Source organism: Salvelinus alpinus, chromosome 23 (assembly GCF_045679555.1).
Source record: "Salvelinus alpinus chromosome 23, SLU_Salpinus.1, whole genome shotgun sequence".
Lineage (NCBI taxonomy): Eukaryota > Metazoa > Chordata > Actinopteri > Salmoniformes > Salmonidae > Salvelinus > Salvelinus alpinus.
This window is the reverse complement of record NC_092108.1, coordinates 7,622,543-7,641,256: the sequence shown is the minus strand read 5'-3', so window position 1 is coordinate 7,641,256 and position 18,714 is coordinate 7,622,543. Positions and strand designations below refer to the sequence as shown.

General features: G+C 40.2%; 1 protein-coding gene across 3 annotated transcripts in view; it reads left to right on the top strand.

Moving 5' to 3' along the window:
* The window catches only part of LOC139550145 (sodium channel protein type 3 subunit alpha-like), a 122,288-nt gene extending 107,122 nt beyond the window's left edge, over positions 1–15,166 (top strand). For 2 of the 3 annotated variants that reach the window (XM_071360802.1, XM_071360804.1), the window contains 10 exons: positions 643–797; positions 1,652–1,825; positions 7,055–7,177; positions 7,512–7,784; positions 7,960–8,013; positions 8,261–8,402; positions 8,820–8,920; positions 10,147–10,299; positions 12,369–12,486; positions 12,697–15,166. In XM_071360802.1, coding sequence (XP_071216903.1) covers positions 643–797; positions 1,652–1,825; positions 7,055–7,177; positions 7,512–7,784; positions 7,960–8,013; positions 8,261–8,402; positions 8,820–8,920; positions 10,147–10,299; positions 12,369–12,486; positions 12,697–14,054 — 2,651 coding nt within the window. In that variant the 3' untranslated portion in view covers positions 14,055–15,166. Of the gene's footprint in view, positions 1–642; positions 798–1,651; positions 1,826–7,054; positions 7,178–7,511; positions 7,785–7,959; positions 8,014–8,260; positions 8,403–8,815; positions 8,921–10,146; positions 10,300–12,368; positions 12,487–12,696 lie in introns of all 3 variants that reach the window. The other variant, XM_071360803.1, reaches the window with a different exon arrangement.
* Positions 15,167–18,714: the final 3,548 nt, after the last annotated feature.

The following is an 18,714-nucleotide window of genomic DNA, read 5'->3' as shown; positions in this document are numbered from 1 at the left end:
GCGAGCAAAACCTTGAGACCTTAACGTTAGAGATTGCGCACCAGCTGTTGTTAACAAAGCGACACACACCTCCCCCTTAATCTTACCCGAAGCTTCCGTTCGGTCTTGACGATTCATAGAAAAAAACAGCTAGATGTACAGTATTTTATTAATGTCCTTGTTCAGCCTTGACGCCGAGAAACATAGGATATTACACTTCTTTAGGTCCCGCTGATGGGATAGTCTCAAACGGAGATTGTACAGTTTGTTCTTTAGTGATTGAACGTTCGCCAATAGAATGGAAGGTAGAGCCGGTTTATTTCCTCGTCGACGTAGTTTCATCAGGGAACCCACTCGTTTGCCTCTTGTTACGCCGTCTCTTCCTCTCGAGTCTTGGGGATTAGGGCCTGGTTACGGGATGTGCAGTACATCTACAGATGCCGACTCTTGAAAGTAAAAATCTTCATCCAAATCGAGGTTAGTGATCGTTGTTCTGATGTCCAAAGCTGTTTTCGGTCATAGGAAATGATGGCAGAAATACTATGTACAAAAAAAGATCAGCGTAAATAAAAACAACACAAAATAACAGGATTGGTCAGGATCCTGTAAGACGACAGCTATCCATCTCTTCAGCGCCATCTTCTGTTTGTCTCTGTGTCTCAGTCTGTGTTCGCCACTGTAAGTGCTGTGAGATCAACACGACTCGGGGCCTGGGTCAGGCCTGGTGGAGACTGAGGAAGACCTGTTACCAGATTGTTGAACACAGCTGGTTCGAGACTTTTATTATCTTCATGATCCTGCTGAGCAGCGGTGCTCTGGTGAGACCAACCACCTTTTACCCTTTAGTATTACCTGACCTCTCAACCTTCACCTCTGACCTCTTTTATTATCTTCATGATCCTGCTGAGCAGCTGTGCTCTGGTGAGACCAACCACCTTTTACCCTTTAGTATTACCTGACCTCTCAACCTTCACCTCTGACCTATTTTATCATCTTCATGATCCTGCTGAGCAGCTGTGCTCTGGTGAGACCAATCACCTCTTACCCCAGTCTTACCTGACCTCTCAACCTTCACCTCTGACCTATTTTATTATCTTCATGATCCTGCTGAGCAGCTGTGCTCTGGTGAGACCAATCACCTCTTACCCCAGTCTTACCTGACCTCTCAACCTTCACCTCTGACCTATTTTATCATCTTCATGATCCTGCTGAGCAGCTGTGCTCTGATGAGACCAATCACCTCTTATCCCAGTCTTACCTGACCTCTCAACCTTCACCTCTGACCTATTTTATCATCTTCATGATCCTGCTGAGCAGCTGTGCTCTGAGACCAATCACCTCTTATCCCAGTCTTACCTGACCTCTCAACCTTCACCTCTGAACTCTTTAAGAGTCAGCTCATAGGGCCACATTTACGAAACTATTGCTCCATCAGTGCTAATTTGATACCAAGTGTCTTCAAAAGCAAGTATATAAAAAAAGGCATAAACCGTGCAATGTATCTTTCTAGATCTTTCTATTATGTCATCTTTACTTAACTAAAAACATTTTTTTTTTTACTAAACAGCTCATTCCTATTCCTACAGCACAATAGCTGAATGTATTGGTTTTATATAAGGCTTGAGAGGTTATAATCTGTGGTTTCTCTCTTGTCCCTGCTGCGCTGCTCTAGGCATTTGAGGACATCTACATTGAGAAAAGGAAAGTAGTGAAGGTTATCTTGGAGTACGCTGATAAGGTCTTCTCCTACATATTCGTCCTAGAGATGTTCCTCAAATGGATTGCCTACGGCTTCAAGAAGTACTTCACCAACGCTTGGTGTTGGCTGGACTTCCTCATTGTCGATGTAAGTGTTAAGCTTCGTACGTTGTGCCCAGTTTATGTTCACAGTGAGAATAGATGTGCAGGTAGCTAATGCATATAACAAAAGATTGGGTGGTTTTCAGACTGGTGGTGAGAGCTGCTGTATGTCATGTACAGATTTATCTTTTTTCAAACTATCGCCCCGACCCGAGTTGAACTCTTTCAGCTTGCTTTCCAGTGAGTTTGGTTCGTTAAGGTCGGCTTGTTGACATTGGCGATAAACACTGCTTAATTCCAGCTTGGTTTGGGCTCGCTTGTAAGCAGGCTGCCACCAGATATGTTATGTTGTGTAGGACCTGTGGTCACCGATTAACTGTACGTTGGTACCTCTTAAATGAAGGTCATTCATTTATACATGGTGGTACCTACCTGTGGACGTGAGTTTTTGTGGCCATTATAACAGTATACCGGGAGACATATACTGTTTATATGCATGTACAGAGTACACATTTTTAACAGAGTATAATCTCGATAGTGCCGCAGGGTCCATATCTCCCTTATCTTAATATTCTAGTGGCTAATTCTCCCTTATTTTAATATTCTAGGGTCCATATCTCCCTTATCTTAATATTCTAGTGGCTAATTCTCCCTTATTTTAATATTCTAGGGTCTATATCTCCCTTATCTTAATATTCTAGGATCTATATCTCCCTAATCTTAATATTCTAGGGTCCATATCTCCACACAGTTTATATTCTAGTGGCTAATTCTCCCTTACCTTAATATTCTAGGGTCTATATCTCCACACAGTTTAACTTAATATTCTAGTGGCTAATTCTCCCTTATTTTAATATTCTAGGGTCTATATCTCCACACAGTTTACCTTAATATTCTAGTGGCTAATTCTCCCTTATTTTAATATTCTAGGGTCTATATCTCCACACAGTTTACCTTAATATTCTAGTGGCTAATTCTCCCTTATTTTAATATTCTAGGGTCTATATCTCCACACAGTTTACCTTAATATTCTAGTGGCTAATTCTCCCTTATTTTAATATTCTAGGGTCTATATCTCCACACAGTTTACCTTAATATTCTAGTGGCTAATTCTCCCTTATTTTAATATTCTAGGGTCTATATCTCCCTTATCTTAATATTCTAGTGGCTAATTCTCCCTTACCTTAATATTCTAGGGTCTATATCTCCCTTATCTTAATATTCTAGTTTCTATATCTCCCTTATCTTAATATTCTAGTGGCTATATCTCCCTTACCTTAATATTCTAGGGTCTATATCTCCCTTAACTTAATATTCTAGGGGCTATATTTCCCTTATCTTAATATTCTCGGGGCTATACAGTTGAAGTCGGAAATTTACATACACTTAGGTTAGAGTCATTAAAACTTGTTTTTCAACCACTCCACAAATGTCTTGTTAACAAACTATAGTTTTGGCAAGTCGGTTAGGACATCTACTTTGTGGATGACACAAGTCATTTTTTTCAACAATTGTTTACAGACAGATTATTTCACTTATAACTCACTGTATCACAATTCCAGTGGGTCAGAAGTTTAAATACACTACGTTGACTGTGCTTTTAAACAGCTTGGAAAATTCCAGAAAATTATGTCATGGCTTTAGAAGCTTCTGATAGGCTGATTGACATCATTTGAGTTTATTGGAGGTGTACCTGTGGATGTATTTCAAGGCCTACTTTCAAACTCAGTGCCTCTTTGCTTGACATCATTGGAAAATCAAAAGAAATCAGCCAAGACCTCAGGAAAAAAATTGTAGACCTCCACAAGTCTGTATAAACAATAGTACGCAAGTATAAACACCATGAGACCACGCAGCCTTCATACCGCTCAGGAAGGAGACGCGTTCCGACTCCTAGAGATGAACGTACTTTGGTGCGAAAAGTGAAAATCAATCCCAGAACAACAGCAAAGGACCTTGTGAAGATGCTGGAGGAAACACGTACAAAAGTAACTATGTCCACAGTAAACCGAGTCCTATATCGACATAACCTGAAAGACCGCTCAGCAAGGAAGAAGCCACTGCTCCAAAACCTCCATAAAAAAGCCAGACTACGGTTTGCAACTGCACATGGGGACAAAGATCATACTTTTAGGAGAAATGTCCACTGGTCTGATGAAACAAAAATAGAACTGTTTGGCCATAATGACCATCATTATGTTTGGAGGAAAAAGGGGGAGGCTTGCAAGCCAAAGAACACCATCCCAACCGTGAAGCACAGGGGTGGCAGCATCATGCTGTGGGGGTGCTTTGCTGCAGGAGGGACCGGTGCACTTCACAAAATAGAAGTCATCATGAGGATGGAAAATTATGTGGATATATTGAAGCAACATCTCAAGACTACTGTCAGGAAGTTAAAGCTTGGTCGCAAATGGGTCTTCCAAATGGACAATGACCCCAAGCATACTTCCAAAGTTGTGGCAAAATGGCTTAAGGACAACAAAGTCAAGATATTGGAGTGGCCATCACAAAGCCCTGACCTCAATCCTATAGAACATTTGTGGGCAGAACTGAAAAAGCGTGTGCGAACAAGGAGGCCTACAAACCTGACTCAGTTACACCAGCTCTGTCAGGAGGAATGGGCCAAAATTCACCCAACTTATTGTGGGAAGCTTATGGAAGGCTACCCGAAACGTTAGACCCAAGTTAAACAATTTAAAGGCAATGCTACCAAATAATAATTGGGTGTATGTAAACTTCTGACCCACTGGGAATGTGATGAAAGAAATAAAAGCTGAAATAAATCATTCTCTCTACGATTATTCTGACATTTCACATTCTTAAAATAAAGTGGTGATCCTAACTGACCTAAGACAGGGAATTTTTACTAGGTTGAAATGTCAGGAATTGTGAAAAACTGAGTTTAAATGTATTTGGCTAAGGTATATGAAAACTTTCGACTTCATCTGTATCTCCCTTACCTTAATATTCTAGGGTCTATATCTCCCTTATCTTAATATTCTAGGGTCTATATCTCCCTTATCTTAATATTCTAGGGTCTATATCTCCCTTATCTTAATATTCTAGGATCTATATCTCCCTTGCCTTAATATTCTAGGGGCTATATCTCCCTTATCTTAATATTCTAGGGGCTATATCTCCCTTATCTTAATATTCTAGGGTCTATATCTCCCTTATCTTAATATTCTAGGGGCTATATCTCCCTTACCTTAATATTCTAGGGTCTATATCTCCCTTATCTTAATATTATAGGGGCTATATCTCCCTTACCTTACCCGATAGTGATGTAGGGGCTAGGGGTTAAATCTCCCTTACTTTACTCCACAGTGCCATAGGGGCTAGGGGTTATATCTCCCTTACCTTACCTTGCTTCCTCTGATTTCACCCGCTGGTTCACAGATTGGCACAGACGTGTCTATAGCAGCCGTTAGGGTAAGTGGTAGTTGTGAGGTGAAAGGTGAGTATTGGGATCCAGGTTTTGGAAAAGCTACTGCATCAATAAAGTTTCTATGTTTCCTCACTCCTAAGTGCTTCACATTGAGATATCAAAAGCCACCGTCTCGTCTACTTTTCAAATCTAAACAACAATTGTCTTTTCAGCAGAAAATGTATTCAAAGCAAAAAATGTATTTTTTCTTCCCCCCCCCCATCCAAATGATAGTTAAAAATGCACAACGGACCTTGGCTTTTATATCGTATAGAAACACACTACCATGTATTCTAAGGTTTATCTAGAGAAGATCAAATGTATCATTGGACTAATTGTATTTTATAGTTCCTCGTAGGTTATCGACAGGCCGAATTCAAGTTGTTCAGACCGTTTTGAATAGTGTAGGTAGAATTTCAATAAATGTTAAAGCTGTCTGATGTTTTGCACCGTAGTTTTGCTATCTTAACAATATGCTGTGACATATTGTATGTGGTCAGTAGTCAGCTGGAGCTGAGGTGATTCATACTGTCTGTCTGTTTCTGTCTCTGTCTACAGTGTATCTAACTGGATAGCACAGTTGGAGAGGATTATATTATTTTTTAGATGTGTGGCTGGATTGCAGAAATGATCAACGGAGGAGATCCAATGATTGTATAAACACTATTTGTTATTTCTGGTTTCTATATACAACTCTCTAGACTTTTTGATGTTTGTTTTGTTGTGTACTTTCATGGAGCCAAAGACGTATAATTTATCAGCTGTATTTCATTTTCTGAGTATCTTCTTTAGATATATTGGACGAAATCCATTAAAATATACTTTTATAAAGAAATTATTGGGACTGTAATAGCCCTAAATTGCAATGACGGACTTAATTGGATCATACGAATACAAATTGGGCAATCAAATTTGGCAATACCATTAGTTTAAATAAAAAAAGGAGAATTGAACATTTTGTTAAACTTCTTTATAAAACCTCACTCTATTTCACATATATACATAGGTCTTATGTATATATAGCTGAGTATGTATGCATGTGCATTGACTGTACATATTGCATACTTGTATGTGTTTTGTCCCTGTTCCATTTCAGTCATTCTACCAGTAATACCTCTCATCCATGGACCATTCATCATGCCATTCTGAATCATAGCTATCATCCTCGGGCCATTCAACAGCGGAATACCATTCTGTTTTGTCCATTTTGGATGTAGAATAGAGTGGAAGTCCCCCCCCAAAAAAATGTAATGAAAAATATGCCACAAAACCAAAAATAAATTCTAAATTTTTCTACATTTAATTAATTGTGTTCCTAACTGTAGAATGTCCCAAAATAATACATTTTTACAGTCTCTAAAGTGTTGGCTCTGAAATTCTTGTCTCACTGTCTGTTACTCTGTCGCTGCTCTTCTTGCATATTTCTCTCTCCAGAAATTATTTGATTCATGATTTAGGTCTGTAGAGCTTTGTTTTTATTTGATGAAAGGTTGTCAGTGACTTAACTGAAAGTATATTGTATCATACAACTTAGGTGGTAGGTTTGAGTGTGTGCATGTGTGTGTGTGTGTGTGTGTGTGTGTGTGTGCGTGTGCGTGTGCGTGTGTGCGTGCATAGGTCTGCATCTGCGTGCGGATAATGGTGGGGAATTGGGGGTGAGATGGGGTCTTACAGACAGGGGAACCCATATTTTGTACTTTGATACTTGCTCATAAATTGCAAAACCCACAATCTTTATCTAAATGTGTTCAAGAGTGATGCTGAGGTCTCCTTTGAATGTTGGGATGATGGAGTTTGTACTGTCATCTAAGTCTGAGCTGATTGAATGTCTCTGTGTGTCCGCTCCAGGTGTCGTTGGTGAGCCTGGTAGCTAACTCTCTGGGCTACTCTGACTTTGCTGCCATCAAATCACTGAGGACCCTCCGAGCGCTGAGGCCCCTAAGGGCCCTGTCCAGATTCGAGGGCATGCGGGTGAGACGTTCTTTAACCTTTTCTTAGAGATGTTCTACTTTCCCCGCTCTCTCATAGTTGGCCTATGTCAAGTTATTCTAGGAGATTCCACAAGTTATTATCATCCTGCGAAGGACCAGAGTTTTTCCTAAGCTGGTCACGTGGTCAGGAAAAACTTGTGGTCCTATATCATAACAGTCTGAAGTGACAGACAGCCTCTAACAGTGGAGTATTACCTTGGTCACTTAGTCAGGAAAAACTCCAGCCCTTAATCATTAAACATAATTGATATGCTGTGTCTGTGCTCCGTAATAGACAACTTCTACCCGCCTACCCGTGTTGTCTCGATCCCCAGGTGGTGGTGAACGCACTGATTGGAGCCATCCCATCCATCATGAACGTCCTGCTGGTCTGCCTCATCTTCTGGCTCATCTTCAGCATCATGGGAGTCAACCTATTCGCAGGGAAGTTTGGTAAATGTGTGAACCGGACAGGGTTCATCCACAATGCCTCCATCGTCAACAACAAGTCAGAGTGCCTGGCCATGAACGACACTCAGTTTTATTGGACTAAAGTCAAGGTCAACTTCGACAACGTGGGACTAGGATACCTCTCACTGCTGCAAGTGGTCCGTCTTTAAAAAATAAAATACAAAAATTACTGTTTACATTTTTTGTTTTTAGCAACTTATGTGTTGAAAGGATGCCATAGTTATTATTGTTTGTCGATAAATTAAGTAACATTTTTATTATTTAAAAAGGTTTACCCTATAATTGTGTCAATGGTGTTCAATTTCCTTCAAGGCCACGTTTAAAGGATGGATGGAAGTTATGCATGCAGCTGTTGATTCACGTGGCGTATGTATCAATCTCTTTCCACAAATCTAGACAAATTCCTCATCTCATAAATAGAATGAGTAGACTACATTTTTATTTATAAAAATGAAAATGGGTTCAACTAAAATGTGTGTGTGTGTGTGTGTGTGTGTGTGTGTGTGTGTGTGTGTGTGTGTGTGTGTGTGTGTGTGTGTGTGTGTGTGTGTGTGTGTGTGTGTGTGTGTGTGTGTGTGTGTGTGTGTGTGTGTGTGTGTGTGTGTGTGTCCAGGTAGAGGAGCAGCCAATCAGGGAGATCAACCTCTACATGTACCTCTATTTTGTCATATTCATCATCTTCGGATCCTTCTTCACTCTCAACCTCTTCATCGGAGTCATCATTGATAATTTCAACCAGCAAAAAAGAAAGATAAGTATATGTGGCATAACATGTTGTTTTATGTCTCGACCTTACTCATTTCACACTGTTGTATAAGCAGCTGTCTGTATGGATATCTACAACATTAACAGCTGTCTGTATGGATATACAACATTAACAGCTGTCTGTATACAACATTAACAGCTGTCTGTATGGATATATACAACATTAACAGCTGTGTGTATGCATATCAGTGGAGGCTGCTGAAGGGAGGACAGCTCATAATAATGTCTGGAACAGAGCAAATGGAATGGAAACCATGTGTTTGATGTAATTGATACCATTTCACCTATTCCGCTCCAGCCATTACCACGAGCCAGTCCTCCCAAATGAAGGTCCCACCAACCTCCTGTGATGTATATGTGCAACATTAACGGTGAAGAATAATGGTGAATGCATTTGTTATACTTAGGTGGACAAGACATTTTCATGACTGACGAGCAGAGGAAGTACTACAACGCTATGAAGAAAATAGGCTCTAAAAAGCCCGAAAAGCCTATACCAAGACCTACGGTAAAATACCAACTATGATAAGTCTATACCAAGACCTACGGTAAAATACCAACTATGATAAGTCTATACCAAGAACTACGGTAAAATACCAACTATGATAAGTCTACACCAAGACCTATGGTAAAATACCAACTATGATAAGTCTATACCAAGACCTATGGTAAAATACCAACTATGATAGGCCTATACCAAGACCTACGGTAAAATACCAACTATGATAAGTCTATACCAAGACATACGGTAAAATACCAACTATGATAAGTCTATACCAAGACCTACGGTAAAATACCAACTATGATAAATCTATACCAAGACCTACGGTAAAATACCAACTATGATAAGTCTATACCAAGACCTACGGTAAAATACCAACTATGATAGGCCTATACCAAGAACTACGGTAAAATACCAACTATGATAGGCCTATACCAAGACTTACGGTAAAATACCAACTATGATAAGTCTATACCAAGACCTACAGTAAAATACCAACTATGATAAGCCTATACCAAGACCTACGGTAAAATACCAACTATGATAGGCCTATACCAAGACCTACGGTAAAATACCAACTATGATAGGCCTATACCAAGACCTACGGTAAAATACCAACTATGATAGGCCTATACCAAGACCTACGGTAAAATACCAACTATGATAGGCCTATACCAAGACCTACGGTAAAATACCAACTATGATAAGTCAATACCAAGACCTACGGTAAAATACCAACTATGATAAGTCTATACCAAGAGCTACGGTAAAATACCAACTATGATAAGTCTATACCAAGACCTACAGTAAAATACCAATTATGATAAGTCTATACCAAGACCTACGGTAAAGTACCAATTATGATAAGTCTATACCAAGACCTACGGTAAAATACCAACTATGATAAGTCTATACCAAGACCTACGGTAAAATACCAACTATGATAAGTCTATACCAAGACCTACGGTAAAATACCAACTATGATAAGTCTATACCAAGACCTACGGTAAAATACCAATTATGATAAGTCTATACCAAGACCTACAGTAAAATACCAACTTTGATGAACTATGACAAACATGACAGTGGATCTAATATGTACTCAAACATTGTTTTATAAATGCATTTTAGAATGAACCTGAATGATATTCGAACGATGGAAACTTTATGGATAGCCAACATGGCGTTAATTAATAGATCCATGCCATCTTTTCATCTATCCATCTCTCCAGAATATCCTCCAAGGCTTCTTATTTGACCTGGTATCCAAGCAAGCCTTTGACATCATCATTATGATGCTGATCATCGTCAACATGGTGACCATGATGGTGGAGACAGACGATCAGTCCGCACGCATGGAGTCCATTCTCAACAAGATCAACCTGGTCTGTAGCGTGATGTACTAGTACTACAGTACCCATAATGCTCTGTGTATGATGTACTACAGTACCCATAATGCTCTGTGTATGATGTACTACAGTACCCATAATGCTCTGTGTATGATGTACTACTGTACCCATAATACTCACGTAGTCCATCCTCAACAAAATGGTCTGTAGCAGAGACGGAAGAGGAAGTGAGACATCCCACTCCCAAATTTTTTCTGTTTCAATGGAGTCAATGAACTATGTAGACCAGACCCAGCTGCTATTGCATAGGTGTCTATGGGAGTGCCACCCCCTTAAGTAGAAAGGAACTGACCATTTTTTCCAATGGTAAATGGCTTGAGTGAACTATCTTAATTTATCCACCATCTTTGTTCTATAGCATGATGTACTAGTACTACAATACCCATAATGCTCTGTACAACTTATCCTTTTTTATCCTAGTACATACAGTGCATTCGGAAAGTATTCAGACCCCTTGACTTTTTCCACATATTGTTACGTTACAGCCTTATTCTAAAATGTATTAAATTATATTTTTTCCTCATCAATCTACACACAATACCCAATAATGACTAAGCAAAAACAGGTTTTTAGAAATGTTTGCAAATGTATTACAAGTAAAACAGAAATACCTTATTTACATAAGTATTCAGACCCTTTGCTATGAGACTCGAAATTGAGCTCAGGTGCATCCTGTTTCCATTGATCATCCTTGAGAAGTTTCTACAACTTGATTGGAGTCCACCTGTGGTAAATTCAATTGATTGGACAAGATTTGGAAAGGCACACACCTGTCTATATAAGGTCCCACAGTTGACAGTGCACGTCAGAGCAAAAACCAAGCCATGAGGTCGAAGGATTTGTCCGTAAAGCTCTGAGACAGGATTGTGTTGACGCACAGATCTGGGGAAGGGTACCAAAACAATTCTGCTGCATTGAAGGTCCTTAAGAACACAGTGGCCTGCATTATTCTTAAATGGAAGAAATTTGGAACCACCAAGACTCTTCCTAGAGCTGGCCGCCCGGCCAAACTGAGCAATCGGGATAGAAGGGCCTTGGTCAGGGAGGTGACCAAGAACCCAATGGTCACTCTGACAGAGCTCTAGAGTTCCTCTGTAGAGATGGGAGAACTTTCCAGAAGGACAACCATCTCTGCAGCACTCCACCAATCAGGCCTTTATGGTAGAGTGGCCAAATGGAAGCCACTCCTCAGTAAAAGGCACATGACAGCCCGCTTGGAGTTTGCCAAAAGCCACCTAAAGACTCTCAGACCATGGAAAACCAGATTATATGGTCTGATGAAACCAAGATTGAACTCTTTGGCCTGAATGCCAGGCGTCACTTCTGGAGGAAACCAGGCACCATCCCTACGGTGAAGCATGGTGGTGGCAGCATCATGCTGTGGGGATGTTTTTCAGTGGCAGGGACTGGGAGACTAGTTAGGATTGAGGGAAAGCTGAATGGAGCAGAGAACAGAGAGATCTGCGAGGAAACCCTGCTCCACAGCGCTCAGGACCTGAGACTGCGGTGAAGGTTCACCTTCCAATAGGACAACGTCCCTAAGCACACAGCCAAGACAACACAGGAGTGGCTTCGGGACAAGTCTCTGAATGTCCTTGAGTGACCCAGCCAGAGCCCGGACTTGAACCCGATCTAACATCTCTGGAGAGACCTGAAAATAACTGTGCAGCGACGCTCCCCATCCGACCTTACAGAGTTTGAAAGGATCTGCAGAGAAGAATGGGAGAAACTCCCCAAATACAGGTGTGCCAAGCTTGAGGCATCATACCCAAGAAGACTTCAGGCTGTAATCGCTGCCTAAAATGCTTCAACAAAGTACTGAGTAAAGTGTCAGAATTTTTTTTTTTTAATTGCACAAATTTCTAAAAAACAGTTTTTGCATGGTCATTATGGGGTATGGTGTGTAGATTGAAGATGAATTTTATTTTAGAATGAGTCTGTAACGTAACAAAATGTGGAAAAATTCAAGAGGTGTGAATATTTCCCGAATGCACCGTATGTTCCTGAAGATAATACAACGGTGTCCTGTCTCCTTATCCATTCAGATTTTCATTGTCATCTTCACCACCGAATGCCTCATGAAGATCGTGGCACTTCGCTGCTATTTCTTCACCGTGGGATGGAACATCTTTGACTTTGTGGTTATCATTCTCTCCATCGTGGGTGGGTGGAAAAAATATAACCCTGAAAAACAACCTTCATAACAACCTAAATATATATTTCTGACATCTATACTAACATTTTCCTAAATATTTGATTAATAAATAATAATTGATTTATGAATAATTTATATAAATTTACATTTTATGTAAAGGTGATCAAATGTTTTGTCTTTCATTTTGTTTTCTTCATTTCTGATTTCAACACTTGCAGGTATCGTTCTGGCTGACATCATCGAGAAGTACTTTGTATCTCCGACTCTGTTCCGTGTCATCAGACTGGCAAGGATAGGACGCGTCCTTCGACTGATACGTGGAGCCAAAGGAATAAGGACTTTACTGTTTGCCTTAATGATGTCCATGCCAGCGTTGTTCAACATCGGCCTGCTGCTCTTCCTCGTAATGTTCATATACGCTATCTTCGGAATGGCCAACTTCGCTTACGTGAAAAAAAAGGAAGGGATAGATGACATGTTCAACTTCGAGACCTTTGGGAATAGTATGATCTGCCTGTTTCAGATCAGCACGTCCGCCGGGTGGGACAACGTCCTGGAGCCCATCATGTCTAACTCCCCAGAGGAGTGTGAAGCCTACGTCGTCAACACCGGGACCAACGTCCGGGGAAACTGTGGCAACCCGTCTGTGGCAATCGCCTTCTGTGTCAGCTACATCATCATATCGTTCCTCATCGTGGTCAACATGTACATCGCCATCATCCTGGAGAACTTCAGCGTGGCCACCGAGGAGAGCACCGAGCCGCTGAGCGAGGACGACTTCGAGATGTTCTATGAGGTTTGGGAGAAGTTCGACGCAGAGGCCACCCAGTTCATAGAGTTCTCCAAGCTGTCGAATTTCGCAGACAACTTGTCGGAGCCGCTGCGCATCGCCAAGCCTAACAAGATCAAGCTGATCTCTATGGACCTGCCGATGGTGAGCGGGGACAAGATCCACTGCCTGGACATCCTGTTCGCCTTCACCAAACGCGTGCTGGGCGAGTCGGGCGAGATGGACGCCCTCAAGCAGCAGATGGAGGAGAAGTTCATGATGGCCAACCCGTCCAAGATCTCCCACGAACCAATCACAACGACCCTACGCCGCAAGCAGGAAGACGTGTCTGCCATCATCATCCAGCGCTGTTACAGACGCCACCTGGTGAAACGGCAGATGAAGCAGGCCTCATTCCTTTACAGACAGATGAACCTTCAGACCAACCTGAACTTGCAGGAGCACATAGTGGTGGACATAGAGAGGGCCCCGGAGACGGAGGGCCTCATCGCCGCCATGATAAAGGAACACTACGGCCCCGAGGGGCCCGGCGAGGAGGAGGAGGAGCTGGTAGAGGTCATGGGGGTCATGGAAGGGACTCTGTCCTCCTCACCGCCATCTTACGACAGTGTGACCCGGCCGGGGGCGCCTAGTGACGTTGGTCAGATAGAACGGCTAGAAAGGCCGAGAGACTTAGTGTTAGAACTCAGGGAGCCTAGCCCCTCACAAACATATAGGGAACCTAGCACCTCACAAACATATAGGGAGCCTAGCACCTCACAAACATTTGAAGAGACATTTCTTTGAGATATTGTTTTCAGGAAACGTGTTTTTTGTTGTTTTGTTTACAACATGTACAGTATCATAACTCGGAACAACTCTCTCGGTACAAGATGAACATTTTTATAGCAGAAAATACCCAGGAATTTCATGGTAAAATGCAAATATTGCTTTTCTATTATTTATAAAAGACCCTTTGTCAATCAAACAATCATATGATATGTGTATTAACAATGTTTAGAAACCCAGGCACCACTTTGAAGATGGCGATTCCACTAAAATGTATAAAAGATACTTATAAACAAATGTGTGATTTCATATATTCTGTCACAATGGTTAACCAGTAAGTGTAAATGACAATCAATCAGCTCTGAATAACATTTTGAAGTTGGATTGTTTTGTTTTACAGATGAATAGAGATAAATGTGGACTGTTAAGATCTTGGTTCTCGCTTTGATTACAGACGATGTCTGTAATCAAATCTTTATTATCTTTATTATCAAAAAATGGCAGCTAGATTTGCTAAAATTATATTTATGAAAAAGTATATTTAAGTATATTTTCTTATTAATGGATATTTCAGGACAAATATTATTGTTATTTTCTAACCAATGAGTTAATATGGTAAAGACCACATTATTTGATCAGAAGTGTATAGTATATATGTATATATTATGCACTAAATTTATTTTATTGCATGATCGGTATATTAAAACCTCCATGGTGAAGGGTTGTGTATAGTACTAACTGCAGCATAATGTGCCTGATAATGGTTGTCTGTCATCTGCACACTCAGTTCCCTTTGAAACCATTTAATTTGACCTGTGGAAGTAGACGGGAGTAGAAATATACATGACAAACATGTGTTATATTGACCTACGTAAAGAGTTATGGGGGGGGGGGCGTTCATGTCAAACATTTATATCTAACTTTTATAATGTATTTATATTGTAAGGTCATCTCCATGACAGTCCATACGTATATAGGGATCATAGCCAGAGCAATCAAATGATGTGTATACAGCTGTATTCATTCTTTTTACATGAAAGATGATAACATACTTCCTTGAAAACCTTTTTTCCGTATTACATTTAAGTAGGTAATCACTATATCAAACAATATTAAAAGATTTTTCCATAGTTGGGAGTTTTCATTTTGTTACAGCTAGTTAAACAAATGGTACACTATTGTTTTCTATCCTATTTTATTTTACTTTTTTTTTATTTATTTTTTTACATGTTATAGCCTATAATTATTACAACATTTCTGCATATATCAGAATTTATTTATTTCAAATTCACTGGTTTTATCCCTCTTGCCTTTTTCTATTAGACTCATCTACAGTTTGTGGCATGTCAACGCATACTAACATTCATGATCAAACTCAAAATACAGTACGATATTTTGAGCAACCTGAATAACCTGAACAATCCCCATATTATACTGTATCTTCAGGTCCAAATCAAGACCAATGACTGTCTCTGTCTGTTTTCACAGTGAAAACTAGTTAGCTACAATGACCTCAATAGTGGACAGGGGTTTCCAGGCGTCACAGTTAAATCCCTCTCCGCTCCACGTCCGTGTGTTTGACTAAACCCAACAGCTGTGTACATTTGCAATCCTCCATTATTATACTGTGGCTGAGAGACTAACTGCTCTTACAAGTTAATTTGGTCTGTGATGCTTTGGGGGAAAATGCATGTAGAAGATATAGGTTGAGCGTGAAGTGAAGCGTGACTACTGTAGAGTAAGTAAACGTCGAACAGAGTCCAAAAACACTTACTGTAAGGAAATTAAATGAGCTATGACGTTTTAATTCCGAAAAAAATATATAAAAAAATATATAATAGAAAGACAAAAACATTTTATTTGGTTATTCTCCATCACTCCTATTGAAACACTTGACATTGGGCTATTTTTATTAATCTCTTAGTTTAGGTTTGGACTGCTTTCATGATCCTTCTAGTACTTACTTTTAATAAAAGCAGAGATGTATTTTTTGTCTTTTATTTAACTAGGCAAGTCAGTTAAGAACAAATTCTTATTTACAATGACGTCATACCCCGGGCGATGCTGGGCCAATTGTGCGCCGCCCTATGGGACTCCCAATCACAGCCAGTTGTGATACAGCCTGGAATTGAACCAGGGTCTGTAGTGACGCCTCTAGCACTGAGAAGCAGTGCCTTAGACTGCTGCGCCACTTGGGGATAAAAGTGTTATGTAAAACGTACAGTATTTAGATATGGAGGTTGGAATCGAGTTACTATATGAACCCTCCAACATTTTTTTGTGTTTGGAAAAAATATTCACAAGGGGAGCCAATTTGGATTTATCCCCAAAGAGATTTCCTCTGTGGTTGAGTTGGAGTGGTCAAATCCAGGCGGACCAGCTGGGCAAGAGGGATAATCTGTGTGAAAAAAAAATCACTTGTTTTAATTACACACACACACATACACGGGCGCTGCATGGACTCACACACACATTAACACACACAGACACTTTTAGCAATACACACACGCATAAACACACAAACATGCGCACACACACTGACACACACACACACACTGACACACATGCCATACTTTTTCATCAAGCCTCATTACTGACAGATGCTTTAAATTTAATTTGTTTTTTGTGTGCATGAAATACCAAAAAATGCTGTGCCTTGAATGGATGTGACTTGGTCATTGATCTGATATTTAAGCATTTGGACATGTGGCAGGTATTAAGCCTTTCAATCAGAGAGAAAACATTTTAAAAAGATTAAAAACTCCACTTTTTCTAATTACTCAAATGCACCAGCTTGGGCACATGGTAAAACACTCAGATACAATGTCAATGTGATGCATTATGAAATATTTCACTCAAGGAAAATATATCCATATCAAATGTAGCAGCAATGAACGGGGTTCACAGGACGACATAAAAGGACACGATCAGTTGGATAATAAAGCAAGCACTCTTTATCATGTAGCAATCACTAAAAACATTATGTTTATCTCTCAAAACCACAAGAATGATGCAAGTTATGTTTAGTCTAGTGATGTAGGTTTGTTATCTTTCAATGCAGCCGGTAATCATTTTAAAATTCTTTACACAATGTATTGCGTTTATATACCAATTATGGGGTTAATTTGACTAATGGTTTACGTTATAATATGTGAAATATTTTCTGCATTAATTTCATAATATTTCACATTGTTCATCTGCATAATTTAAATCTAACATTAATTTGCATGGGACAAAGTCCACTTGACCAATATTTATTGCTCTAGTATCTTATGGTGTCCACTGGTGCCAATGACATCTATAGTGCCACCAACTGGTCTGGTGCAGTGGCTTTATATTCACACAGCTTCTAAGGACATAAACATAAGGTTTACATACCAAATTTCATGGCCTCATGTCCATCGCTTCACTTCTTATAGCCCTGGTTTGAAATGGTGCCATTTAGCAGTGTAGCAGTAACTGATTTTGAATGCAGCAACTAATAGTTCTCAAATTCATTAGAGGCTAATTCATTGAGTCTATCTTCAAGTTTTCATTTGTCACATGCTTAAAGGCCCAGTGAAGTCAAAAATGTGAGTGTCCTGTATTTTATATATATTTCCACACTAAGGTTGCATGTGTGGGTGTAATTGTGAGTGTGCGGGTGTTAGTGTATGTATATGGGTCTTATTGTGAGCGTGTGGGTGTTAGTGTATGTGTGTGGGTGTTAGTGTGAGTGAGTGGGTGTTAGTGTGAGTGAGTGGGTGTTAGTGTGAGTGAGTGGGTGTTAGTGTGAGTGTGTGGGTGTTAGTGTGAGTGTGTGGGTGTGGGTGCTAGTGTGAGTGTGTGGGTGTTAGTGTGTGGATGTGGGTGTTATTGTATGTATGTGGGTGTTAGTGTGAGTATGTGGGTGTTAGTGTGAGTGTGTGGGTGTTATTGTATGTGTGTGGGTGTTAGTGTGAGTATGTGGGCGTTAGTGTGAGTGTGTGGGTGTTAGTGTGAGTATGTGGGCGTTAGTGTGAGTGTGTGGGTGTTATTGTATGTGTGTGGGTGTTAATGTGAGTGTGTGGGTGTTAGTGTGGGTGTTAGTGTGAGTGTGAGTGTGTTGATGTGGGTGTTATTGTATGTGTGTGGGTGTTAGTGTGAGTGTGTGGGTGTGGGTGTGGGTGTTAGTGTGGGTGTTAGTGTGAGTGTGTGGGTGTTAGTGTGAGTGTGTGGGTGTGGGTGTTAGTGTGTTGAAGTGGGTGTTATTGTATGTATGTGGGTGTTGGTGTGAATGTGTGGGTGTTAGTGTGAGTATGTGGGTGTGGGTGTTAGTGTGAGTGTGTGGGGGTTAGTGTGAGTGTGTGGGTGTGGGTGTTAGCATGAGTGTGTGGGTGTTAGCATGAGTGTGTGTGTGTGTGTTAGTGTGTGGGTGTTAGTGAATCTTTAGGGATTATTGTGATGAGACAAATGACCAAATTTGGAGTGAATCTGACTTTTAGTCCATGAGAAGATTTTTTATGATTATTTTAAGCATTAGCGTTACATAGTCAAAAAAGTTAATTATGAATAGTTTCCTTATTTTTTAAGATATCAGTGTCAAACTTAATTTGGTTGATGAAGGTAATGTCTTTGATTACCCCTAAAAGTTTCACAATTTAAATGGACACGTAAAATCAAATTTCCTGATTTACAGTTGAAGTCGGAAGTTTACATA